At 40.1% G+C, this 26699-nt stretch overlaps 3 protein-coding genes across 4 annotated transcripts in view; 2 read left to right on the forward strand and 1 right to left on the reverse strand.

The window, feature by feature from the left end:
- The window catches only part of LOC115739662 (equilibrative nucleotide transporter 3-like), a 469706-nt gene that overhangs the window by 90105 nt on the left and 352902 nt on the right, over positions 1 to 26699 (reverse strand). The window lies entirely within an intron of this gene.
- LOC115739652 (cell division cycle protein 27 homolog B-like) lies at positions 1447 to 11714 on the forward strand. Of its 2 annotated transcripts, none has more exons than XM_030672864.2 (16): positions 1447 to 1633; positions 2112 to 2184; positions 2343 to 2452; positions 2611 to 2657; positions 3744 to 3841; positions 4491 to 4801; positions 6104 to 6259; positions 6866 to 7082; positions 8451 to 8674; positions 8768 to 8833; positions 9179 to 9298; positions 9483 to 9559; positions 10134 to 10253; positions 10391 to 10610; positions 10707 to 10988; positions 11202 to 11714. In XM_030672864.2, exons 1-16 carry the CDS (start codon positions 1529 to 1531, stop codon positions 11250 to 11252), a joined length of 2277 nt encoding a protein of 758 aa, XP_030528724.1. In that variant the 5' UTR covers positions 1447 to 1528; the 3' UTR covers positions 11253 to 11714. The 2 variants fall into 2 exon arrangements, with proteins under 2 accessions (XP_030528724.1, XP_030528725.1); XM_030672865.2 differs by having other exon boundaries at positions 8520 to 8674.
- Positions 24007 to 26607, forward strand: LOC115739654. Its single transcript, XM_030672867.2, has 2 exons — positions 24007 to 24528; positions 26410 to 26607. Exons 1-2 carry the CDS (start codon positions 24178 to 24180, stop codon positions 26545 to 26547), a joined length of 489 nt encoding a protein of 162 aa, XP_030528727.2. The 5' UTR covers positions 24007 to 24177; the 3' UTR covers positions 26548 to 26607.

Here is a 26699-nt window from a genome sequence, read left to right on the forward strand (position 1 = left end):
GAGATTCGATTTATGTGAGGAAGGGTTTTTTTTTTTTTTTTTCGTTTTTGTAAGAGGATGTTCTCGTGCAAGATGGTGGGTATAACTCGTTCATTTCACAAATGATTTCGATTTGCATTGGAATGAGTTGCGGGAGAGAAGCATTGTGTCCCCGACGATGAGGTTTCCGATGGTCCGATGAGATTTGCAGCGTTTTAAGAAAATTGTGTACAGTACAAGAAGGGGTGAGTACAGATTTAGGGTAGAATTAGGAAGTGGACCGAACCGGTTCCAAGTTGCCGGGGTTATCGGGAAAAGAAAAAACTAAAACTGGTACTATGCGGTTCGGTTCTTAATTCTTTGGTAAGAACCGAATTGGGAAGTAGAGAACCGGACCGAGAAATAATGAACTGGAGATTATATATTGCAAGTGATGTATATATCTTTTTATATTGTAATATATATAATATGAGTGAATGTTCTATTTAATCTCTTTTTCTTTTTTTATATGGATTTTCTTAATGATTTGATCACATCGGTAAATAGAACTTACGAGTTGGAGTGTAATGAATATATATGGTGAGGTTTTTTAATAGTAATTTTAATTTGAAACTATTATTAATCGATTATCTATGCTTATTTTTTTTTGTTTCAGGTGATTAGAATTTGGATTAATTTTTCATGGACAATTGAGGACGTTGTTTTATAATTCATATTTTATGTCACGTGTTGAATTTTTTATTATTTATTTTATTTGACGTGACACAGGCCTCCGCAAAAGTAGCTAACCGAAATTGACATGGTGTTTATGGTCGCCACCGGCCCACCGCCATCCTCCTACTGACCATCATATCGTTTCTTCTCTAATAGCGGAGAATACCCTCTTAGTGTTTTATATCTAAAGGAACTCGAGGTCCAATTGAGCTTTAGATGTAGTAGTTTAAGGGCTTACTAAGGTCATATCTTTTAATTATTGTTGCTATTGACAAATGGAGAATTTTTTGTTGTTGCGATCACTTCCATTTTACTTGATTAAAAATGAAACAAAAAAAAGCAACAAGAAAACGAAACAAAAGGAAAAAGAAAAGAAATCAGGTAGTTTCTAAGTAGACTCTGAAGCTGATTGATACGATAGATTCTAGGTTTTAGCTTAAAAAAAAAATTAGGGAACTAGTTTCGATACGGTAGATTTCAGATTTCAGGTAGAATCTAGACCGACCATGCCCGAGTACAAGGTGCAAAATGGGGAGGAAAAATGCTGGCCAGTGGGGCACTTGGATTGGAGAATCTAGTATTCATACTGTGTTAATTAACGGCCCAAGTCTGTCCGGGCCAGAAAGTCCAAGGCCCAAAATATTCGGGCAAAAAGCTCGCTCGGCCCGACCCGTTCCGGCCCGTGCCAATCCGAACTCACGCACGTGACCGGAATGGTTCAAAACAGGGGACGGCACGTGCCGCACAAATTTTTTGAACCTGCAAGCGCACGGGAGCAAGGAGCAGCCCCCGAAGCACCGTCTCTCTCGTCCCTCTCTGTGAATCGGAAGCAGCCATGGAAGCGATACTCGTGGAGTGTGTGCAGAACAGCCTGCGGCACTTCATGTACCGAAACGCCATCTTCATGTGCGAGCGCCTGTGCGCCGGGTTCCCTTCCGAGGTATCTTCGACGATCCTCCTTCTTCGGCCTGATTGGTCGCGGAAAGGCTGCAAAAATTCGGGTCGAATCGACTTCTCTTCCCGCTGATTCCTATGGTGTATTGTGCGCTGGGGGTGGGTTTTGTTTTCCTTTTCCGGTCTTGCTCTTCGGGTGGGTAGAGTTGGGGTTGCAATCTGTGGCGGCTGCATTTTTGAATTTCAGCGTCCGATTTCACTTCCTGGACTCACCGTGCTTTTGGTGTAGCTATTGACGTGAATTTGCAGTTGCGGAACACTGTTTTCTGGGAGCTTGTGTAGAGGTCTAGAACTTCATGTCATTTTATGAAGCTTCAGAGGATGAATTTTGAGTTTTTCCCTCCTTTTTCTACCCTGGTCCTGACACGACGGTGTTGCATTGTTCCCTGATTTCTTCTGACTTGATTGTGCTCCCCAATTTTATCATGTCGAAGTCGATTTCTCGGTCGTTTGGTTGCTTTCAGGTGAATCTGCAGCTATTGGCTGGCTGTTATCTGCACAATAATCAAGCTTACTGTGCTTACCATATTCTAAAGGGTAGGGCTTGTCCCCCGTGTCTTCTTGTTTCACTGATTATGCATCTTTGCTGAATATCCCGTGATCCTGGGGTGTTTCCCCCTTGTCTCTCAGCATCCTTATTTAAATTTTCTGGGTTCTTTGTTTCCCTGATCGATTGAATTGCTCTTCACGTGAAGGGACACAAATGCCTCAGTCACGCTACTTGTTTGCAATATCGTGTTTTCGGATGGATTTACTTAAGGAGGCTGAGGCAGCGTTATGCAATGCTAATGAACCCGGGGCAGAGGTACATGATCTGCAATGCAAATGAAACTATTGGTCACGACTTATTTCATTATAAAAAGCATCATCAGTCTATATCAGGCTATGCTCATGTTATTTCCTGGATATTTTATTGCACATGCTTGGTTTAATAGATGCGCTGCTGTTCCTGTCTCCTGGCAGGTTCCAAATGGTGCTGCCGGTCACTACCTTCTCGGGCTTATCTACAGGTTGCTCTCGTGTTTTCTGCAGAGTCATCCTGATAACATCCTTTCTTATTGCATTGTCACTGTCCAAAGTCGTTAAGATGGTTTCTTATTTCGTAGTCAGCATAAGAGAGATAGGTAATATCAAGGTGTGGACAAATGTGAAAGAAGCCAAAAAAGTTGAAAATATAGTTTTCTTTGAAGTTATTTTCTGAGAGATAAACTAAATTCCATCAATAAGGTGCCAAGGGATACTATCCTTATATAAAACCGCTTCAGAAGGTGAACCACCTATATACAAAAAGTTATGCTCAAAGATTGCATTTTCAAGGGCAGTAACTTGTAACCATGGTTTTAGGAGGAAAGTGAGATAGTAATATGAGTTTCTGTAAGGAAGAAAAGGTAAGAGGATGTACTCTTGTCTGCAAAATAGAAGGGAAGTAGGCGTGCACATCTTGTCCACTCTTCAAAATTAATAATGTAAAGTGCTAGGGTGGATGAGCTAGTGTGGAAGGAAAAGCTTTATCCTTTTAACAATTTATTCAGAAGCTTTAGCTCGTCTGTGTACCATTTACGCTGCACTGTTGGAATTCTTTGTGGTGTACTTGCAGTATTTTAATCCCAACTTGTATATGTCTAGATGTGGCTTATATAGGTTGCATGACTGAGAGCTATAAGTATTAGCAAATGCTAAATTAGTTTTTATGATATATTGTCAGTGCAATGATAGGAACCATGACGCACCGACTCTTTCACAATCTGAACACATGTTCTCACTCATGGCACACTGGCAATTCAACGTACGAAGTTAATGATCCAACCAGTATTAGGCTTTACTTTAAGTCATGAAAGTTCTCTTTGCCTTTCTTTCATGTTTCTACTAGAGCGTTTCCGCACAAAGTGTAGTTCTTGTGGTTTCCAGATAAATTGTGTTCAATTACTTGTAAATGTTCAGAATTACATTTTTTGTTGTTAGTTTTATAGAATCGCACATGGCATATCTCTGACTGATTGACGTGTAGTGATGCAATATGGTGTTCTATGCTAGTTAATGGTTTTGTGTGTATATATGAGACGCCCTTATCCATTTAGGTTTGCTTCTGTTCACAGATATACTGATAGAAAAAGAGGTTCCATCCATCACTTCAAGCAAGCTTTGTCAATAGATCCTTTACTTTGGTCTGCATACGAGGAGCTCTGTGCCTTGGGTTTGTATTAAAGATACCTTTGTTATCTCATATGACTCTGAGTTTTGGTGATAATAATTGGCTTATTTCAATAATTTGATTGGTTCGATGTTATTTATGGGAAGTGCTTTGTTGATGGACTCGGAAGTAGTTATAGACAATTTGTACTTAAATTTGACCTGGTCTGCTCTTAATTCTCACATTTAAGATGACCGCTCTTGTTTAGTAAATAAAACCCAAAAATGTTTCATGCACGTAGCAATAACCTTTTTCTGACTATAAGCAACTTCCGACTTTCCCATATGTATTCTTGAATTTGTATGGATTATGATGACAACCAACAAGCATACATCATGTAAATTCTGTGTCAAGTGCATGATTTTAAATTTAAATTGCGCATGCATGTCGCAAGTGCTTTTTTTTTTTTTTTTGTGCCATGAGGCTATAAGTGGGATTGAGTTTCTTGATGTACCTGTCTAATTAGTTTGAAATATGTGCCTATTCTTGGATAGTGGCTCTTTCTATTGATAGCAAGTTGTTCTTACGCTAGTTATTAATTATATTGGACAGCCACTCGCTTCATGAATCTTAACCTTGATATTGGGTGCTCATTAATAGGATTTCCTCCACCTAGGTGTCCTATTCATCATGTTTTCATGACTCTGTTTAGGTTCTGCTGAAGAAGCGGCTGCAGTTTTTGATGAGGCAGCTGCTATTTGTATTCATAAGCAGTACTTGCACAATGGGGTTGCCCCTCCAAACGCACTTATGTCTTGTGAGGATCAAAGCTTGAATTTTGCCAGGTGCTCAACTGATGATGTTAGCACTAAGCAACTGAAACAAATGGTAGGCAATAATACAAGAGATCTTGCCGGAAGCTACCATGGAAGTACTGCATCTTCCCAAGTTGCTAGTCAGGCTCTTAATGGTGGATCTGCTCATCTATCTCTATATAATACTCCTTCCCCAATAGCTACACAGGTAAGGTAATGTTTTCTTTGGTCATAATAGGTGAAAGTATGTGTAGTATAATTAAGTTAATACTTCCATATTTTCAGTACTTGCCATAGCCAGCGATGACAATTTGACATGACTCGGGAAGGTGACCTAAACACGGCATGTCATACACTAACACTACACAAATACAAGGATGGCAATAGACACACAACAGGAAGTTGATGAACGCTTAAGGGATATGTAATAAAATAGGATAAAAGAAATCTATGGAGAAACCCGAACTAACTTGTCTAACTCGAAACTGCAGGCCTAGACACATTTTCATGAATTTTTAGTGAAAAAACAAAATCCATACTATTTCTGTAACAATATGAAATGACATGAATGATGATGCAAATATGATGATGTCGCATAAATTGCCAGCCGCAGTTATAAATAAGTGAATGTCTTATAAAACATGTGACAAGCTAAGAACTTCATTTCACTTGAAATAATGTTTGGTCTTATTTGTAGTTTCCAACTGACCTCCCCCAAACTTGATTGGTTTATTAATTGATGTCCACCAGGTCAACTAATCTTTATTCCCTGGCAATCTGTGATTTTGAATAAATGCACATTCCATCTTATGGTGCACCATAGATTTGGAACTTGAAAATGAACATTCCCATTGTTCCTATGCAAGTGATATTTTTACTTTCACACAATATAGTCATTTTGGCAATATATTTCTGTAAAATGAAATTATTAAACTATGTTATTTTTTTCTAGGCTCAGAACTTATTGTTTTTACTATGATTTAAGCATATTGTATTATCTATATTGTTCTCAATTTAGCTTAAAAATCATGGTTTATTCGAACTCCATGTCCAAAAGAAGTCTATCACTATTGCATCACATTTTTACCGTTTCCATTCGATGTACTGGAGCTATGCTCCGGTTAACTTGTGTCATCCTTGCGTGAGTCTTGATTCTTCATTTTGTTATTCATCTCAGTAAAATTCATGTGTACATACTTCGTTCGTTCTCTGCATGCTGGAGTCATGTTTGAATTGGGAAAACAGTTGCGACATGCTATAGTGTTTGGCAAGCAGTTCTGGTAAAAACTATTAAAAGGATGTCATAATATGTTGGTCTAAATTTTCAACCATGTTTCACTTTGCTACCGTCCTCATAAGAGTGGAATAGCAACTTCTTTTCTCATGTTGAGTTCTTTATTGGAATGAGCATGAGCTTATAAAGCTCTGTCTCATCCAGTTTTGTCTCTTAACTTCTGATCATTAGTATTGTAGAGACCATTTGGATGTTTCTCTTTTAAAATCTCTGCAGTTGTCAGGTGCTGCACCTCCTCTACCATGTAGAAATTTGCTGCCGAATGGACCAAATTTGAGTGCATTTGGTGCTGATAGCGCCCAACGGTCAACTGTAAACCCAACAATTCAAGCACCTCGAAGAAAGTTCGTAGATGAAGGAAAATTGCGAAAGGTTAGAAGCTTCTATCCTTTGTACTTGTATGGCTGTGCCACAGCTTAGATTGGCTGACCACATGGAAAATGCATCTTAAGTTGTGAAACGGGTATATTCACCTTAGTGAAACAATTCTTAGGTGTTTTTGCCTGAGTGCCTCCTGTTGAGACTTTGATTTATACGTTTTCACTAGATGCTCATTTCTTGGGCTGCACAGGTGAATCCAGGTACGAGAGGTGGATTATAGATGTTCCAGAGTCCTTGGCAGAACAATAGGCTGAGTATTTTCCCACACCCAAAGTAAAAATAACAGAACAAGTAAAGTAGGCTAATAAGTGAGATCTCACTTGTTTAGCAAGAATGCTGTGGCTTTTGAGACCACTAGTCATCTAGAGGACATTTTTTTTTCTAATGTTCGATTGTATCAGTCATTTCTCTGGGCTTTCTGCTTTTGAATTATTTGGATGGACTCATGCTCCTTCAAAGTATGTGCTCCGGTGATTACCTATAGAATAGTGACTTGATGGATATATGTAGTTTATACGGCATATGTCCGCTTTTATCTTGATATTAGGGTGAGCATTGCAAGGCGAATTTCCTGTAATTTGTGTTTTTCTATTTCAGATTTCAGGAAGATTGTTTTCTGATTCTGGTCCTCGAAGAAGTACAAGACTTGCTGGAGATGCAGGGGCAAATGCAAGTACAAATGCAACATCAGTTAGTGGAAATGGTACTAGCAACTCCTCTAAGTATCTTGGAAGTTCAAAACTGAGTGCTGTGGCCCTCCGTGCCGTGACTGTACGAAAAGGACAGTCCTGGGCCAATGAAAATTCTGATGAAGGTTAGTTCTGGTCAACTAATGATTTTGTTTCCATTCTTAACATTGATGGATTTGCTTCATATTTGTAGAAAAGAGAGCATGGTCTATCACTTTGACGGTAAAAGCATGGTTGTTTCAAGTTTTATCAATTAATTTTAGTTACTCTGATCTTGTAATGTCCATATGATCGTTGATATGATGGTTTTGAATTCATAATGTTGGAAGTATGAAGCGAACTCGACTGTGTGCCTTGAAATTTGATGAGACCAAAACAAGTACTTATATAGGAATCTAGATTATTTTTGTAATGGGTATATGACGATATACCCTTTCAATTTCTTATATTAGGTATATTAATAGAGATATTGTTTAAAGCGGATTGTTTGGAACTTACTAAGGGCGGCTAATAGATGTTCTGGTATAGTCAAATGTCAAGATGTATGTATGGGGGGTTGTGAGACTGAATGTCATGCTTGAAACAGTGAGGGATTTGCAAGAATATCCGATCCAACAGCTTAAGCTATAAGGTGGAGCAAAATGACATGAATACAACACCAATTTAAACCCTAAAGACAAGCAATGTGGGATACTTTAACACCCCATCTCAGGTGTGAAACAGATTGAGAAAGCACATGGAGTGGACAAACAGGAGCCTCATGTGCGAAATAAATCTAGGGTGGAACTTGACTTTGACATCATCTTAAAATGTCTGACCAAAAGTTTTGGTGGAGGAAACCACGTGCATAAGATCATTTTAAGACAAGCGATGTAGGATACCTTAGCAAATGGCGGTGCATGCGGAATTTGAAGAAAATGAATAATTGCCCATTGAAGAATGGAAACAAGACCCGAAGACACAATTGCTGACACCTTTGGAGGTCCTTGCTGTTTCTAGCCGGGTTAAGATTTTAAAATGCATTGTTTGCTCACACGGGTTGTTAACTGAATATGTTCTTATGAACAGCTCAGAAATGTTTAGAGAAGTGAGCACCTGTGATCTTTCGACTTTTCTGCTATTTGTGTTCTGCTCAATAAAAGGATATTTAGTCCCAAAACTATGACTAAACATATTGGAAGTGTTCGTATGGTGCTATTTTCTCAAGTCTCCTCTTTTTGATGTTTACGTGTGTGCAAGGGACAGGCATTGGAAAGAGCTCATTCTGTGTCCCAAATTTCCACATTGCTGCAGGAATATTTTTTAACCTGTGCTAGATCCTCTTTCAGATTGGTGGAGCTTTTTTCTTTTTTGGTTGTTTTGCCAAATCCACAGTAAATTTTTCCTTTGTTCACACAGCTTCCACTCTTGCTGCTTTTACTTCAATTGTAGTCACCATTTATTTTGTTCTTATGACCTCCCTGACTAGAAGTTGTTTTTATCGCATCCTTTAGGAGTACGGAATGAGGTTTCTGATGATTCTCGTTCCAGTTCTACATTGGGGAATTGTTCTTGTCCTTCAGGGGACAAGAGATCTCTTGATCAAGAAGGAGCAAGTATGCCTGTTGCTGGGTCTGTACTGACTAATACAAGGGTGTTAATGGGTACGGCAGAAGTATTAGGTCTTCTAAGATTATTTGGGGAAGCCTATAGGCTTTCTTGCTTGTACAGATGTCAGGTACTTCTGAATTGCATTTTATAGTAGCAAAAGATGGTATTCTCATCTTTGATGTAGTGTTCCGTTTTCTGAATGTAATGATCTTTTGTGCAGGATGCACTAGATGTTTACTCGAGACTTCCACACAAGCATTACAATACAGGATGGGTGCTTTCGCAGGTAATGTTTATGGAAATGCCCCATCATGAGATCTGTCGTCTTTTTCTGCATGTTTGGTTCTCCAAATTAGATGAATACAGAAACTACCAAAAGGACTTTTTCGTCGGCTTTCCTTTTAACTGCAATCTTATAGTTTATAGATTATGGTGAGATCTTGAGAATGTGTTGACATTTAATTTTTTGTGGTGGTTCGGTGGTTTGAATCAGTAAGATGATGAAATGTTCTTCGCTGCCAGTTGATGAAAAGAACCAGAAACATTGCGCAATGATGTTTTTGTTTCTATTAGCAATTTTGGTTTACATGCAGTAAAGATATATTATGTGAATAAGCATGGTGAAATGCAGGTTGGCAAAGCGTATTTTGAGTTGGTTGATTATATGGAAGCAGATCAAGCCTTCAACCTCGCTCGTAGGACTACACCTTACAGTTTAGAAGGAATGGATATTTACTCGACCGTTCTTTATGTAAGTGCTCCATCCTTCTGATACTTTCTTCTATTGAATGAAAATTCTGAACCTGTCTAATAATTCAAGTAACCATAGTTTGGTTCCTATCCATGGTTCTCCCTTTCCTAAGATACCTAATTATCAGTAAATTAATCTCTTCACCTGAGAGTTTTCTTATCATATTTTTTTCCTCTCTTTGCAGCATTTAAAGGAAGATATGAAGTTAAGTTACCTAGCTCAAGAACTGATTGCGACAGACCGTCTAGCTCCTCAATCTTGGTATATTTTCTCTAGATTATGTAACTTAATTGTCATTTCAGAAGCAACTATTCCCTGAGTAGCTTTGTGCCTTGGATACTGATTTTGATGTTAACAATTCTCCAGCATTTAAAGCAATTATTATTGGTATCAGTAGGATTGTCACTTTTTTCAGCAGAAGATTCTTATGATCAATGAAGGTCCTAGTTATAAAATGCTGCATATTTTTCTAGCTATAGTATGGGAAGATTGACTTCTTTGACACTGCTTCGTACTGATTGAACCAAGTAACTTTGCAGCTTTTCCTTCCACTTCTTGAAGAGTTGAATGAAAAAAGTTTCATAATGCTCATGGCGGTGTCTTTCCTTAGATGCTCACTGTTACAGATCTCCTCTGAGTACTTAATATAGATCTGCTGGTCGCTGTAACTGGCGACTTTTTATTCTGTTGCATAAATGTATTCGAATAATCTAAAACTATGCCTTATAAGGAATAATGCTATCCTTATAGACCTTTGGGTCTCTGCTAGGAATGGTCTGTCAATTGCAAGGACTTTTAGTTCCCTAAGCTTATTCCTTTGTTCAATAAAATGTAGGTGTGCCCTGGGTAATTGCTATAGCTTGCAGAAGGATCATGAAACTGCTCTGAAGAACTTCCAGCGGGCAGTGCAACTAGATTCAAAATTTTCCTATGCCCACACACTCTGTGGTCATGAGTATGTTTTCCGCCTTTCTTGCCCCTTTATAGTTTTTATCCGCCTACATATGCAGGACAAAATCTTCTAAACTGCTGGTCAATTGTTTCCAGCTGTTTATCATGTCGTCTTAAGTTTAATGCGTATTCTGTGAACAGATACGTTTCTTTGGAGGATTTTGAGCATGGAATCAAAAGTTATCAGACGGCCCTCAGGATCGATGCAAGACACTATAATGCATGGTATGGGCTTGGAATGGTTTATCTTCGGCAAGAGAAGTTTGAGTTCTCAGAGCATCACTTCCGCATGGCTTTCAAGATAAATCCGTGTTCTTCGGTTATAATGTCATATCTTGGAACAGCTTTGCATGCCTTGAAGGTTGGATCACTAGTTGCATTGAAGCATTTAATACTTTGAGCAGGAACCATATGTGTTCTGGTTGTCTGTCTGAAATTTCACTTCTTCATCTGGCAGAGAAGTGAGGAAGCTTTGATGATCATGGAGAAAGCTATTCTAGCTGATAGAAAGAACCCTGTTCCTGTGTATCAGAAGGCTAATATACTCATGAGCCTGGAAAAGCTTGACAAAGCTTTAGAAGTCCTAGAGGAGCTGAAAGAATATGCTCCTCAAGAAAGCAGTGTATATGCTCTGATGGGCAAGATTTACAAGTCACAAAACATGCATTCTCAGGCAATGCTTCATTTTGGCCTTGCTCTGGATCTGAAACCGTCAGCAACTGATGTTGCAACCATTAAGGTGATTTGACTTTTCTCCTTCCTTGCTGAATCGAATATAATCTCCTATAGTTTTTGATTTTTAGAAATATGCTTAAAGCGGTTATGTGAGAATATGCAGGTGACTTGTTTAACTTATTTAGTTTGCTTCTCCTGCTGTGATGATCTCACGACTGCCTCTTCCTGCTAAGCATGGCTCAGTTTCTCCTCTCTCATCTATTTAATTTGTTGACAGGCTGCAATAGAAAAGTTGCACGTTCCAGATGAAATAGAAGAGAGCTTGTAATTTTAAGGAAAAAAGGGAAAGTTGAGAAGAGAGCACGACATGCATTATCTGGCTCTGATTACTTGGCCTTGAACGCGGCCTGCTTGTGCTTTCGAGGGATGGCAAAAAAGATTAGTCCCCAACCCATTCAGCGGGTGGGAGGCTCCTTGACCACTTTTGTAGATTACCGGACACTAATGGGATCGAGCGACAAACCACAAGGAAGGCTGAGTTGCATGTATGCTCATTGACCATGTTAAAATGTAACAGACATTGCATTCATCTTCTTCAATTTTTTTTTTTTTAAAGTTTGGCCAATTTTACCTCTTATTTTAGGATCCAATCCATTGTACTAAGCTTGTACTAGTGCTTCAATTTATTGAGCTTCCTTTATGTCGGCACTCACATATTTTATACGGTGTTCTGAAAGAAACCTTGATTAGAAATAGAAGAGAATAGGATATTTTAAACTAAATCCTTTCACTAATGGATGATGTTCATCAGAAATGAGTCTCGTAAACTTTAAAAATACGGGTTGCATTCTTGTTCATGGGGCTTGCAATGTATTCCATGGGCCGCCGAGTAGTCGGGCTTCTATGCTCATGCCCTTGGATTAAAGAAAAGGCAATTGTAACGATAGGAAACATTTTTCATGCATAACTAGGATTGACCTCGTGCTTTGAGCAATGATATACGAGAGCAGCAACTGAAATGACCTGCCAAAACGTGTGGTTAGTTTATAAGTAATGACTCTGTTAAGAGATTATTCATTAAGACATTTAGCTGATTTCGCTCCAAATATCTTCAGTACTTGGAAAACAAGAGTTTATGAGCCCTTACGATCCTGCATAGAACATATCATCCAATTTCTTTGTTCTTGATGCATACAATATGTTAAGCGCTATGGTTCTGAAATTGAAAATCCTATGCGATGTTGTTATCAGCTGTCAGCGCAGCCGGCGATGACCCCATGGAAGGGTCGCAGATGGACAAGAAGATTTACATTGTTTTGGATAAGGATTCTTCTCTCGACCCACCATTGATAAGCTCCTTGGATCCTCCTAATCCTACCATGTACCGTCAGCCATGATTCCGCTAAAGGACAATGGGTTTGACAATAACCCAACAAACTCCATTCCACAATCAACAAGACATGAATCAGCACAAGGAAAATCACTTAGATGTTACCAACAAGGTCAGATGCTGCCTCATCTTTCTGGCCAACATTCCTAGCCAACATCGACCAGACCAACACTCTTCTCGTGCCATCCGTTGGCCTCCTCGTTATACGTTTCAACCAAATCGTTACTTGATATTTCCATTTGCCAGTCATAAGAACCACAGAAGCCAGTTGAAGGTAGCTTAAACTTGTCACCTCCCCCAGCACTCCAATGGGTTCAATCCCTTCCCCACCACAGCCCGTAACCCGGGAGCCGTCCCCTGAGATCGATCGGTTTGGCTACCGGGTGTACGTTTCTTTTTGCCTAAGGCAACCGACACTAACCACAAACAACATATCTAACTGGATAGAGTGCTACCACCCGTATAACCACACGTGTAGTTATGTTAGCTCGATTCCCGGGATAACTGAGAGCTATGTCTTGAAGGGTTTCGCCATGGTTTCGCTCCGAGACTCGATCTACATCGTTGGTGGTCGACTATGCTACAAGGAAATGGTTCATGTTTCGGATGAATTGGCCGACTTGGTGGATGTGGAGGTTGAGGTCCTATCTACAGTATTGCGTTACGATGTTCGAACCGACCGATGGTCTACTTGTGCGCCTCTTCAGGGCCCCCGAATCGGATTTCGCATGCACGGTATGCAACGACAAAATATATGTCGCCGGGGGACAGCCCACTTCGTCTAATGCTAGGGGAATTTCATCCGCAGAGGTGTATGATCCGACTTTAGACGAGTGGAGTTCTCTGCCTAGCATGAGCATGCTCCGATACAAATGCGCAGGGGTCACGTGGAATGGTAAAATCCACGTGGTCGGCGGGTTCGCAGAGCGGTTAGACTCGGGTTGGCCGTCGCCTGGCATCATGGAGCGGAGCTCGGCCGAGGTGTACGATCCTGAGACCAGGAGATGGGAACTGAGGGCGAAAATGTGGCAACCGGATGTTCGACCTACCCAAATTCTTGCCCTCGACAATGGGAGGCTGTACGGCTCAGGGGATTGCCTCAAGGCATGGAAGGGCCACATCGAGGCCTACAATCCCGATGCCAACATGTGGAACATCGTACCCGGGTCGCAACGGACGACTCGATCTTCATCGGCGCACCCATTAAATGTTGCGGACGGCACATGGCCAACAATCCAACCAACGTACGTTACGGTTGCACCGACCGGGACCCATTTGTACTTCTTGGTCGGGTACCGGACCTCTGGGGACTTGCCAAGGATGATGTCGATGGTGCACATGTTCGACACAGGCACGAATACTAACTACTGGACGAGTTTCGGGCTGGTTGAAGAGGATGGCGAGAAAGAGTTTTGCAGCCATTGTTGTGTTGTTCAGCTACCTTGAGAAGATCAGAAGCAAAGAGAGTCCTGGTCTGTGTGGAATCTTTCTCCTCAACCAGTTCCTTGTGATGTTTTTTGACCACCCATGAACTCCAATTCCAATTTTACTTTGTCTATTTCCATTTTGAACGTTCTAAGATGTTTCTGATGTTCTCAATTGAGGGGCAGAACATCAAATAACAAGAAAGAAGCCATCACCATACACTCCTTAGGTTTTTGATGATTAATCAACTAATCCAATCGTTCTTATACTGTTTGGCAAGATTTAGACATGTGATCGCAATCTATTTTCCTATGCTTAATCTATTTACCAAAATTGGCTTGCTGTTGCTCTTTCCTTGCCTTTCCAAATTTGATATGAGTAAAAAGCTCTTAATGATCGTTTATTTTGTTTGATCAGATTCGAACAGATAATCATAGGGGTAATTATCAAAAAAGTTATAAACCTGTTATAATTATCTCAATTCAGTCCTAATTTTTTTTTCAAAAAATTTCAAATAAAGACCTGAAGTACCCTCATAATTTCAAATAAGTGCCCGAAGTGGCCATGGATTTTTCAAAGAAGTGCCTGACCTCGCCGGCCGATCAAGAATATTTTTGTCAAAATATAATTTTACTTAATTTATAGTTAAATTAAAATTGAAAAAAAGAACTAAAAGTAACAAAAAAAAAGGTTAATATTACGAAAAATCCCAATCTGATAAATCTATGACAAATTTACTCCAAATTATTTTTTTGATCACGAAAAATCCCAAACCGGTATACTTGTGACGAATTTACCCCAAACTATTTTTTTGACCATCAAAAATCTTATTATGACAAATTTATCCTAAACTAATTTTTTGACCACGAAAAATCATAAATTGGTACATCTGTGATAAATTTACCTTTCGTTAAATTGTGTTAGTACCATGAAAAATTTCAAATTGATACACATAAGACAAATAGAGGGAAAAAACCCTAAATTGGTACACCCATGAACCGCCATGTGCCATCTAACTTAGTAATTTGACGGTTAAATTTAAAGAAAATTAACGGAGGGTAAATTTATCACAAATGTACTAGTTTGGGTAAATTTATCATAAGTATACCAGTTTGAAATTTTTTTTGATAAAAAAAATAATTTACAATAATTTGTCACAAATGTAGCATTTTAGGGTTTTCCATGATATAAACCAAAAAGAAAAAAAGAAAAAAAGAAATGGCGATGGCCGGCGGGATTGCCAATGCCTCGATGAGGGCTAACTACATCATCGACTAGCTCGGCAGGGCTGGAAGAGGGCCGTGACCCTCTTCTAGATCCAGGTGAGGGTTGGGTCTCTGACCCAAGGTTGGGGGAGGGCAAAGGCCCTTGTTGATGCGTTGGTAGCCCCGACGACCATTGTCGCTACCCGTCCCTCTTGTGTTTTTTTTTTTAGTTAACTTTTAGTTTTCTAATTAAAAAAAAGGAAAAGGAAAAAAATAAAAAAAATAAGAATAAAAAAGTAAATGACGAAAATGCCTTTAACCAACCAATGAGTCAAACCCTTTTCTGAGATTGATATGACTACTTTAGACCTTTATTTGGAATAATGTCCACTTCAAACTCTTATTTGAGAAAATGAAAGCATTTCGGACCTTTGTTTGAAATTTTCTCCTTTTCTTTTACCCGACCAAGTGGATGCTAATAAAACGATAATCTCTAAACGTTGTGGCGGGGTCAATCGGGTTTTCGTGTGTTCCCTAGTTCGGGAATTGAAAGTCACTTGTTCGGATCTCCAAAAATGCATGCAAGTTACTCCTTGTCAGAGCACTTGTATGGTCCAAAGACATGGACATAAACGATTCAGGAACTTATAACAGGTTCCATGGACCTCTAGATAGTCGGATCTCTTGCGCTCATATTCTTGGATTATCAAAAAGATAAAATCGACAGGTCAATTTCCGAGCGCGATCAAGAATTCTAAAATCACAAGAAGGTTGCCGTCTAGATTTCCACCTTGTTTTACTTTGCCACATGGACTAATCGATGTGCTAGGCCCACACAGTGATCGAGGTGCGAAGCCTCAAAATAATATTTAGAACGGGTTATTAGCACCGATCGACCATCCTCACCCTTCCATCGATTAAAACGAAATCCATAGTTGAGGACGCCCGCCCGCCCGCCCGCGCACGCTCGATCCGATCCACCTCAAACATCCACGTGAATGATTCACTAGGAAGTGATCATGTTACAATCAATTTGCAACTTTCAATTTGGGGCTGCGTAAATTATTATTTTTTTCCTCGTTAGACAAGACGAATTCTTGATCGATATAAACCAAGTGTTAAAGAAATGGTTTGCATCGATGCTGTTGTCCGTAGATATTTTGACATTGAATTTCTCTTTAAGATACAAATATTAAATCGTCCTTTTAAATTATTTTTTGAGACAAAATTCCAAATAAATGTCCGAAGTGCTCTCGTTTTCTCAAATAAAAATCCGAAGTGATCCACATCATTGTTTCAAATAAAGACCCGAAATATCCTCTTTGTATCAAATAAAGATCGAAAGTGGAAGTGGCCATAACTTTTTTTTTCCCCCTCCTTCCAAATGACTCTTTTCAGGGAAAATGGCTGGTGAATGCTACTTATGAAACTATTTTGCAGTCTCGTTCTCTCACCATAGTTTAGCCAAAAATGACTTTTCTTTCGTCTAGATCTATCAACTTGATTGTTTATGGGATTATTCTCGATGCTACCATATGCATGCACAAGTTCATTAATAAAGAGGACAGACTACAGTTTGCCTTTTTGAGACTTTCTGTTCGCACGCGAAGAAGAAAACCAGTTAACTGGTTCTGCACGTTCCTTGGTTGGCCGGGTCGGGTCGATAAGTTGTTGTGGTCCTAATTCGGGTTGAATTTTTAATTGCAGCAAAGGACTATGGGAGGTTGGCTGGCGACGGATCTCGGGTTGGGTCTCTGGCATGGAACAATCACATCTTCACTTCACCGGATCGAAGAGCACACAGCCACTGCCCTTCCCGGGGGGAATTTGCTGGCTTCCAGTGGAGGTGATCGGATCACAAAGTTTCGGAACACCCATACTGGCGCGTGCTTAAACTCTCTGGATACCGGTTCCCAGGTCTCTGCGCTGCTATGGAACAACAAGGAGAGAGAGTTGCTTAGCTCTCATGGATTTACTCGCAATCTGCTCACTCTTTGGAAGTACCCTTCAATGGTAACGAATGCAGAGCTGACTGGTCATACTTCTAGGTTGCTTTTCATGGCACACAGGTAACCTTTGCAAATTCGCTACTTTCTGGTTCTAGAAATTGCATTTCTGCATTCACTACCTTCTGATAAGTTTCAGATCCTCAAAGTAGCAACATTGTCTCTTTCCTGTTCAGAGCCCGGATGGTTGCACCGTAGCATCGGCGGCGGCGGCGGGGGATGAAAAGCTGATGTTTTGGAATGTGTTTTGGTGTTCCGGAAGTGGCTAAACCAGCTCCAAAAGCTAATCCAGAGCCTTCTGCTCACTTCAGTTGCATTTGCTAAACGAAAAGTCACCACTGCTGGTCCTAGCTACAGTTTGTGATTACTTGCAAGCCGAGAAGACCATCACAATTCTCCAAGTATTGTGAATAGTTAGAAGACAAAATATGTAGGCACATGTACAAAACCGACACAGTGATGGGTGCTCACGAATATTCAGCAGCAGTCGCCCTGATTGTGTATATTTGTACATTTTTATAGTCAAAATAAGGTCAAAAGTTAGTGCATTTGGTATTGGATGCTTCATTCCTTATGCAGTCGCGCAATAGATTTGCCATGTTTAAGTAGTGAATAGAGAACCCTCCCCTAAGATCGGAGCAAGATCACAATCTTATTGTTGATCATTCAACTTTGAAATGTTAACATATCAACCTCACTTTTGTTCCCTAACGATTGCATTATGAACTTCCAAAGCTGCCCACTGAACACACGAACATTTATATAGTTCGGCACCGAGAAGCCTGTTACTTGACCATTTGTGATCGTGCTTACCCCCAAGAAGCTCGCATTTCCCAGTACCTGGAGGATCTCAAGAATGAATTCGACCGCATAAATGGAGCTCAGATCGAAACTGCTGCTAGGCCAGGCCTTGTGCTTTCGTCAACTTTGACAATCCTCTTGTTTTCTTTTTCTTTTGGTGAAACAGAAATCGCAGGCGCGATGATTCCTTGTCGTGCATCCAAATATAGATCTGCCGGTTTCTGTCACCGGCGATTTTTCATTCTGTTCCACACATGTATCCAAGTAATCCAAAACTATGCCTTGTAATGCTTTCTTTATTGACCTTTCTGGGTCTCTGCTAGGAATGATCTGTCAATTACAATCACTTTTAGTAACCTGGTTTCATTCCTTCGGTCAATAAAATGCAGGTGTGCCATGGATCTAATGGTCTAAGGGATTGCGTTTGCTGTCTTTTGGATTCCTTACTTTGCAATTGAGCAAACCAATCACGAGTTCATAACTTCAGTGGGTTCTATATAGTTGATTTTTTGGGGGAAGTTCTTTAATTCTTATCTTGATGGTGGATTGATGCTTTGCTTATCCCTCTCTTATGTACCTTAACTTCAGTTGGAAGCTCAGTGGTACTTCTGTATTTTCCAACGCCTAGTCAGCTTCGCCAAATTGTTGATGTCACACGGTCAACCTAGCTTGAAATCTAAGCATGAATTTGTTTTCTTCTCGTTGAAGTAGTTGCTGTCGTCCCACATCGCCTAACAACGAGTCTTATTCTCTCTTTACCTTCCTCTCTCCCGCACCCTCTAAGCGTAGGCCGACAGCTCTCCCCGTCACAGCTGCCATCTTCTCCGTCGCCCACTGCCTCGACTTGATTTCATGCTCCATCACTCCGATGCCTCCGTCTCTTTCTAGTCTTAATCTCTGTCGTTAACTTCTGTAGATTACAGGACGTTGATGGGATCAAGCGACGAAACAAAAGGAAGGCCGGAGTTTACATGTATGCTCATTGGCCATGTTAAAACGGAACAGGACCCTTCATTCGTCTTCTTCAACTTTTGCTCTTAGTTTAGCCAATTTTACCTCTCATCTATTAATCTCTCTCGACAAATATATTAGAGCGCGCAACGAGGAAAAGCTCTTCGTAATGCGATTTGATTGATTCTTTCCCAAAATGGCAAGGAAATACAAAGACCCAATTAATGATTGTGTATTCTGTTTGGTCAGCTTCGAAAGTGTAATCATATGTTTAACATCATTGCTAATCCCACTTAAGAAAAGGAGGTTTTTTAACTTTGTCTTATCGAGTTCATGTACTTTTCATAATTCATTCTTGTTAAGCCGTACGTTCTACTTTCACAAATTTACTAAAACATCATTCGCCAGCGTAACATGCGCATGTCTCCAACATGGCTCGCACCCCTCCCGGACCGAAAGTATGTGAAAGACAACTTAAAAAGAAGCGCAGTTTGCTTTGCGTTTTCTTCTCTTGTAAAAAACTTCCCGATGTTTTTAGAGACAGATTGATATATCGAGAAAAAAACTTAAATTATTAGGTGAAGAAAAATACGCTACTTGTATCGTGCGGTGGTATTATGTTTATCGTACTACACATGCAGGCGTCATAAAAATGTTACTCTTTTCCTTTTCCATTTTAGGCCTTCTCGACGTTTCCTCGTACCAAGTGCAACATCGTCATAAACTAAAGTGCGCAAGCACATTATGTATCGAAATCTTAGTCTCTCCAACAAGTCATGTTAACGAGTGTTCTAAGAATACTCAATAAGCATATGAGACGAGACGATTAATTGCGCATACTGAGAGATTTACTCCATATTTTGAAAAAATTTCTTTTTCGTGTCGAGCTCTCTCGGAAAACGAATTCAGTCTTCGATTTTAAATAGATTAGAAATTTTCATTAATATGAACAAGTTTGCTTAGGTTTAGGCTCGACCGTTAGTCAGGTCTAATTGAGGCCAACCAGAAAAGCATTTTTTGCTTGTGTAAATATTGACTTGGAGAGAAATTCAAAATATTCGACTAAAGATTTTTTTTTTCCCGTTGGCAAGGACCTTATGATTTCGAAAATACTTGTAAGGATCGTGATCATAAGCTAGGAAGCAACGACACTCCTCGGGAGTCTTCGTGTTGTGTTCGACACTCCAACACTCTTCGACATGCGTTTGACACGTGGTTAGCACCAAAAACACGACGACGACACTCGAATCTAGCATTCCGACATCCCATTTCGACACTCACGATGTCAATTTTAAGCATTTTCATTAAATTAGAGGTTAAAATGTAAATTTATCAAAAATATATGTACTTAGATCATATACCTAGTTACCCAATATTAAGATACCCAGATTGTCCAAAAAAACTTAATTATGAATCCTTAACGGATAAAAAAGAAAATAATAAGAGACTCATTGTTGATATTTTTATATGTCGGAATTCTTTATTTTTGAAAAATGATGTGTTGGCATATAGTTTCGTATCACATGTCTTGTGTCGGTGTCGGTATCGGTATCCATATCGATGCTACTAAGGTCACAAGACTTTGGACCAAAAAAAAAGGTCACAAGACTACGTGCGAATCACAACCGTTGAAAGTTGCGACATCCGTACGTTGAACGGTTGCGATTGCAGGATGCCATGAACATGCAATCCTGCAATCGCGACACCTCCCCGAGGCGAGAGAAACCGCAATCTTCGGCGCCGCACGTGCCTGTGGAGGACGCGCACGCGTGAGGTAGTACGCTGGAATCCCCTGCCTGTTCTGTTACTGTACTTCCGTACGTGGGTGTCTGATCGCTCCTTTGACGCACGCAAGTACTCAACATCAACGGCCCCAATCTCATCAATCCCCGAGATGAGATCAGGTCCGTCCGATCAGAGGCTAGTCCCAAGAGCCCGGTCATGGTCCACAATTCGTGGTGAGAAACCTGAAAAGTCCGACAGCTTTTTCTTTTTTTTTTTTCTTCTCCTTTGCTTTCGGGTTTGGGAATGAGTAAGAGACCTCTTTTTTCTTTCTCTTTCTTTTGTTTTTTTTTTTCTTGCTTTTCTTTCGTGTTGATACAACCCCGACAAAGTTGAGCTCCTTCGGAGCGTGGGGCCCATGAGTGCCACGTGGCGAAAGAGGGGAGTGGTGGGGACCACCTTGGTTTCGGAGGTTGAGGGGAGCATTTAGGTGCGGAGCCCAATGCATGTGAGGCACAATTTTAACCTAATTTTTAACTGACTTAAATTAAAAGTTAAAAAAAAAAGTAAGAAATACAGGCGAGGTCGCCGAAGACTAGAGGCGAGGTCGCTTATAAATGGCCTTGCCTCGCCTAATGCCGGTCGGCCGCGGGTGAGTGTTGTCTCGCTTAGCGAGGGCCGGCCGCGAGAGAGGTGACCTCGCCCATATCTGGCGAGAGCTGCTCTCACTACCGCAAGCAAGGGCAGCCCCTCTCGTTGGGTGAGGCAAGGTCGTCCCTCACCGGTCTTGCCTATGCCCGGCGAGGGTGGCCCTCGCCCAGCCCAATCCGGGCAATGCCGGTGGCTGGCCAAGGGCAAAAATGAAAAAGTAGAAAGACTAAAATACCTTTAGGTCAGGTCCTTATTTAATATTGATATGGCCACTTTAGATCTTTATTTGAAATAATATCCACTTCGGATCTTTATTTGATACAATGAATGCACTTCAATCTCTTATTTAAAACGAAATTCAATTTATGCCCTTATTTGAGAAAATAAGAGCACGTTGGGATATTTTTGGATTTTTTCCTTTCCTAGGACCCACAAAAAAGGAAAAAAAAAAATAGAGCTAAAAATGCAAAATATTCACGAGGAGCATGTTTACTAATGTCCAACAAAAATGAATAGTTTAGCTTTTAAAGTGTTGATTATGCTAATGCGAAAGAATAGCTAATCTATTGGAAAGGCAAACTTCCATAGGAACGGCTAATTTCGATTCATATAAGAATTTCGCAAGTGAATGTTCTCATGGTACTTATTAAGTAATCAGATTTGAGAAAGTTTGCAGTTTTCTCTTTTCGTGAAAATAATACATGCACTTATTATTGAGATGACTTTACGATTGGAAGATAACTTCCATTTACATTCAATTGGTCTTTTAACAAAAAGTCACAACATTTTCGAGGATATCCTTTCGAAGGGATGGATAGTCATCAATTCTCTTCATTATCTGTGGTTCACTTTGCAATATCATTCGATGGCCATCTAATAAGTTCAATTCGGCATGTTCCCTCTTGGAAAGCATATTCAATGTAGAAAGATTAGAATCTGATCACATCATTTCAAGGATAACATTTCAAAGTGTGCGCTTCTAAATATTGTTACAGCACCAACAACAATGAGCATAACCTGCTTAATAAAAGTGACGCAATCTCGTCCATCTGACCTCTCGATCGGTTTAAGAATATCGCTTATTAACATGTAAAACATTTCACGGCGTGTACAAGATTTGTATGTTATTCATATACATGTAATCCTTCTTGGTCTATAAAAAGGAAAGACCAAGTGGCCATGTCCTTGTGCCATTGAGAGGAAAAGGCAAGGAGTCGTCTCTCCTATTTGCATGGACAAGATAGAAGGTGGTGGGGGATTGATGTTTTGTTTCCTCCTCGTGGGGTCCACTTAAAAGTATTTTTTTGGGGTCCCCCACAAAAACACAATTAGAGGTGCTTTTATTTTCTCTCTCTTTTTTTTTTTTTTTTTTTTGCTTTTTGATGATTTCATCATGTGTTGGATCCTATTCATTATAACATAAAAGATTAAAGGCCTTTCCTACTAAATCCAACATTACTAAGAGGATTTCTTTTTAATCCCATTATCAACTTATGAGGATATCTATTTTATTTTTCAGCCTCCAAAATAAAATAAAATAAAAATAGATTTTCTTTTTATTCTTTTGTTGCTGAAGTTTTTAAAATGAAAAAAAAAATAGATTTTCTTTTTATTCTTTTGTTGAAGAAATTTTTAAAATAATTTTTTTTTATTCTTCTGTTGCTGAAGTTGGGTGGGGACAGATTGCATTGTCGCTGGCCAGACATAAAAAATTGGGTACAATGTACATGTACTCTTTGTTGCCTTGCTTGCTCTTTGTGGTAATTTATTCAACATATGATCGATTCCCCATTTCCTCTATTTCAATCTTTTATAATTATTATAAGGATAACGTCTGTATTGGAAAATAGGAAAAAAAATTGAGTTAATACCACGAAAAACTCCAAACGATACACATACGACAAATTTGTCCCAAATTATTTTTTCGACCACAAAAAATTTCCAACTAATACACTTGTGGTGAATTACCCCCAAACTAATTTTTTCATCACCAAAATTCTAAGACTAATATACATGTGGCAAATTTATCCCAAATTAATTTTTTGACCACCAAAAATCTCAAATTAGTACATTTGTAACATATTACCTTCCGTCAATTTCTGTTATATTTTACTGTTAAATTGTTGATTTGGATGACATGTGGCGGTTGATGAGTGTACCGGTTTGGGATTTTTACACTTTGTTTGTCACGGATGTAGCGGTTTGGGATTTTTCGTGGTATTAATCCAATTTAACGGAAACTAGGCGATGGTAAATTTGTCACAGATGTACATTTTGGTGGTCAACAAGTTAGTTTGGAGTAAATTTATCACAGATGTACTAGTTTGGGGTTTTTTGTTATAAAAAAATTGTTTAACTTAAATTTATCACAAATATATCAATTTGAAGTATTTACCACATGTATATCAATTTGTGATTTTTTATGATCAAAAAATTAATTTATCATAAATTTATCATAAATATATTAATTTAAAATTTTTTCTTGATATTAACCAAAAGAATTTGCCTTGTCCTCTCCCTCTCTCTCTTTTTTGGTGCTTGTGAAAGATATCTATCAACTCTGCCATGAAAAGGGCGACACTAAAAATGGAAAAGCAAATGTCTTGTCCCCATCTTTAATAAAAATTCGCTTTTTTGTCTAGGAATTATACTCCCATTATTGCCTGGTGCTTCCAGGGGAAATTATACACCAAAAAGATATTCCCATGGGCCTAGCCTTATTCTTGGATTTTCCCATTATTGCGGGGTTGTAAGAATTCCCATATTTTTTGAAAAAAAAAAACAAACAAAAACTAATAATGTAATCTTGAATTTGTGCTTTATCAATCCGAGTCGATTTAATTTTTTTTTTTCCATCCATTTCTAATTTATCTCTCGAGCATATAAAAAGGTAAAGCCATCTTACGTCCTCAAAGCTAAGCAGTGCACAAGAACAAGACAAGCTCCCCAAATTCCAAAGCCTTCTGTCTCCCTCTCTCTCTCTCTCTCTCCTGTGTTTTGAAAAGAACTCGAACAGCTCCAGTTCTTGCACGGAGGCCCACACGCTGCTTCGTCACGCTGTACACAGGCCTCAAGACTCTCAGCGCTGCTCGGAAGACGTCGATGGCGAGAGAGCGAGGATTGAGCTGGGGCGGCGGTCATCAGTGGCCGCCGACCGGAGCTCCTCACTACCACCACGTCCACCACCCCCACCACCCCCCTCGTCACGACCCCAGCTCGTTGACGACGCCGGGCGTCCGCGACGCCGGGAGCCAGTACGAGTACGACTCCGTCAACGCGGTGTCCTTCGGCTTCGTCGCCACCGCCGTCCTCGTCTCCATGTTCTTGGTCATGGCCCTCTTCGAGAAGTTCCTCCGCCCCTCCCCCTCCCTCTCCCCCTCCGGCAGCGCTCGGCGGCGCGAGGATCTGGAGGCCCGGAGCCTCGCCGGGAAACTCGGCCACCCATCTCCCAAAGTAAGTTCCTCTTTACTCGGCTAGCCAAAAAAAAATTCATGCACTTTCGTGTACTTTAAGGTAAAAAGAAAGAAAGGGTTTTTTTCTTCGTCTTTCATGCGATTTTCACTTTGTAGAGCTTTGCATGAGATCTTTTATGTGGTTATAGAAAAATCCCTTCTTGAAAACTTTGTTGAGCTCAGTGTGCAACGCCATTTGACATGGGCTAAAATCGAATTCAGAGATAGTTTGAGAGGGTCGCTGTATCATCAGAATCATTACAACTTGGTAAAACAGATAAGAAAAAGTTTCCACCTTTAAAGTGAAAATTATGAACGTAATAATTCATCCTAAACTCAGGACCTCAGTCAACTGGAGTGTGGGATTTCTTGTAGTGGGCTTCTTTTTCTTAGTTTTTGTAACTTTTTTTTTTGTGTGGAATTTTTCGTTTCTGGGACCATCTTAAAGGTTGTAGGCTTGTAGCTTCCTTTGTAACCTTTTCATTGGGCACGTCTGGTTCTCGCCTCTGACTGCTTCTGTGACTTTCAATTAGAGAAAAAGGTGGGATTTTTCATAATGTGGAGGAAATTTCTCGTTTTTGACCATCTGGGGTTAGAATGATGATTGTGATTCTTGCCGATTCTTCACTCTCCATATTCAAATCTCATCATATGTGGAAAAATTTTGGGTACTGAGAAATATTTGGCTGACTAACAACCAACATTACATGATCTATAATGCTAGGAACAAGCATGAAGAATGATCTACAAAATTTATTTAAATAGTGATGTTGACAAAATTAGTATTATAGAAATCGGACAAAAAATGTGCTGCAAAACTTGTGTAATAGTAGCCTTTATAGCATCGTAGCATTATTCTTGATAATAAAGAGCCTCCTCCATTGTAGATTCTATATCCTCCACCTGCTTATCTAGACACTAAGTGTCTTTCTTTACTGTGAATACTAACTATGTGACTGTGTCTGCCTCCCATGTACTTGCACTCTAGTTTCCGCCACTTCCTGCGACACACAAACCATCAAGGACCATGCAAGAATCACTTTCTGATCCTCCGCGGATCAGCTTATGTAGCCCCGACTTTTTCACTTTAAAGGTTAGGAAAGCGCGACAGCTTCTTAGGAAAGTAATCCTGTGACCCCATCTTTTCTCAGTGCGAAATAGTGTTGATCGCAGCCGTTTCTGTGGACATTTCCTATTGCCTTCGTGGGAAATTTCGTGAATGAGTTGTCGATTAAGTGAATAGGTCGAAACTTAGTTGACGAGCACGTTGACCGAAAGATGTTCTGATTCAGGCTAAGCACCCATAGAAGCCCGCCTTGTGCAACACTTACTCTCAATTTGGGTTGCGAGAAGGTCAAAATTTGTTGATCAGGTTTAGTTTCCTATACGCTGGTCACCTTTATTAATCAAGCCGGATTTGATTGGAAAAGAACAAGAGAAGATGCATCACCAGTATCACTTCCATGTGATTGTAACTAATGGTGCCTTGCTGATTCTCATTTGTTCTGCTTGTTGCCATTTTGCTTTATTTTATTTGGTTTTCCAGTGAATACCTTACGTTAGCTTGTCCCTTGCCACTTGATATTTAGGATCGTCTATGTCGTGCTGCGGCGGTTTGACCGTTTGAATTTGAACGCACTTCCCGCACTCCCTCTGATCTCGTGATCGGAATGATGGCAATGTTGCAAGATTGTGCGTCGAAAAATATGTTCACCATGCGTTCTGAGATTGTTTTCTGATGGCTTAAAGCTTTTTGGTACCACTGGTCCAACAACATGAATCAATAGCTGCAATTTGACCACACTGAAGTGATCGTTAACGGGGGCGAACAGCTGCACTTTCGCAGAACAGGCTAACATGATTTCAACATTTGTGGATGCAGATGACTCTGTATGATGATGGAGTTTCGGTGCTCATGCCGGGGGACGACTTGCCCTCATACATCGCCCACCCAGCTCCGGTGCCTTGCTCCCGGGAGAACATCTTGTGGCCTTATCACCGACCCGATGCCCCATCTTGATCGCCTCGCCGGCTCATGCTCGGTCACCACACGATCTCCCGCTGTCAGCACCCATGGCATTGAGCTCCCTAATATTTCTTGGGCAGATCATCATAGAGTTTGTAAATGAAGGCCGAATGTGGGCATATTTTAAGCCCCCATCTAGTTAGCCG

This window comes from Rhodamnia argentea, chromosome 9, assembly GCF_020921035.1.
Source record: "Rhodamnia argentea isolate NSW1041297 chromosome 9, ASM2092103v1, whole genome shotgun sequence".
Classification (NCBI taxonomy): Eukaryota; Viridiplantae; Streptophyta; class Magnoliopsida; order Myrtales; family Myrtaceae; genus Rhodamnia; species Rhodamnia argentea.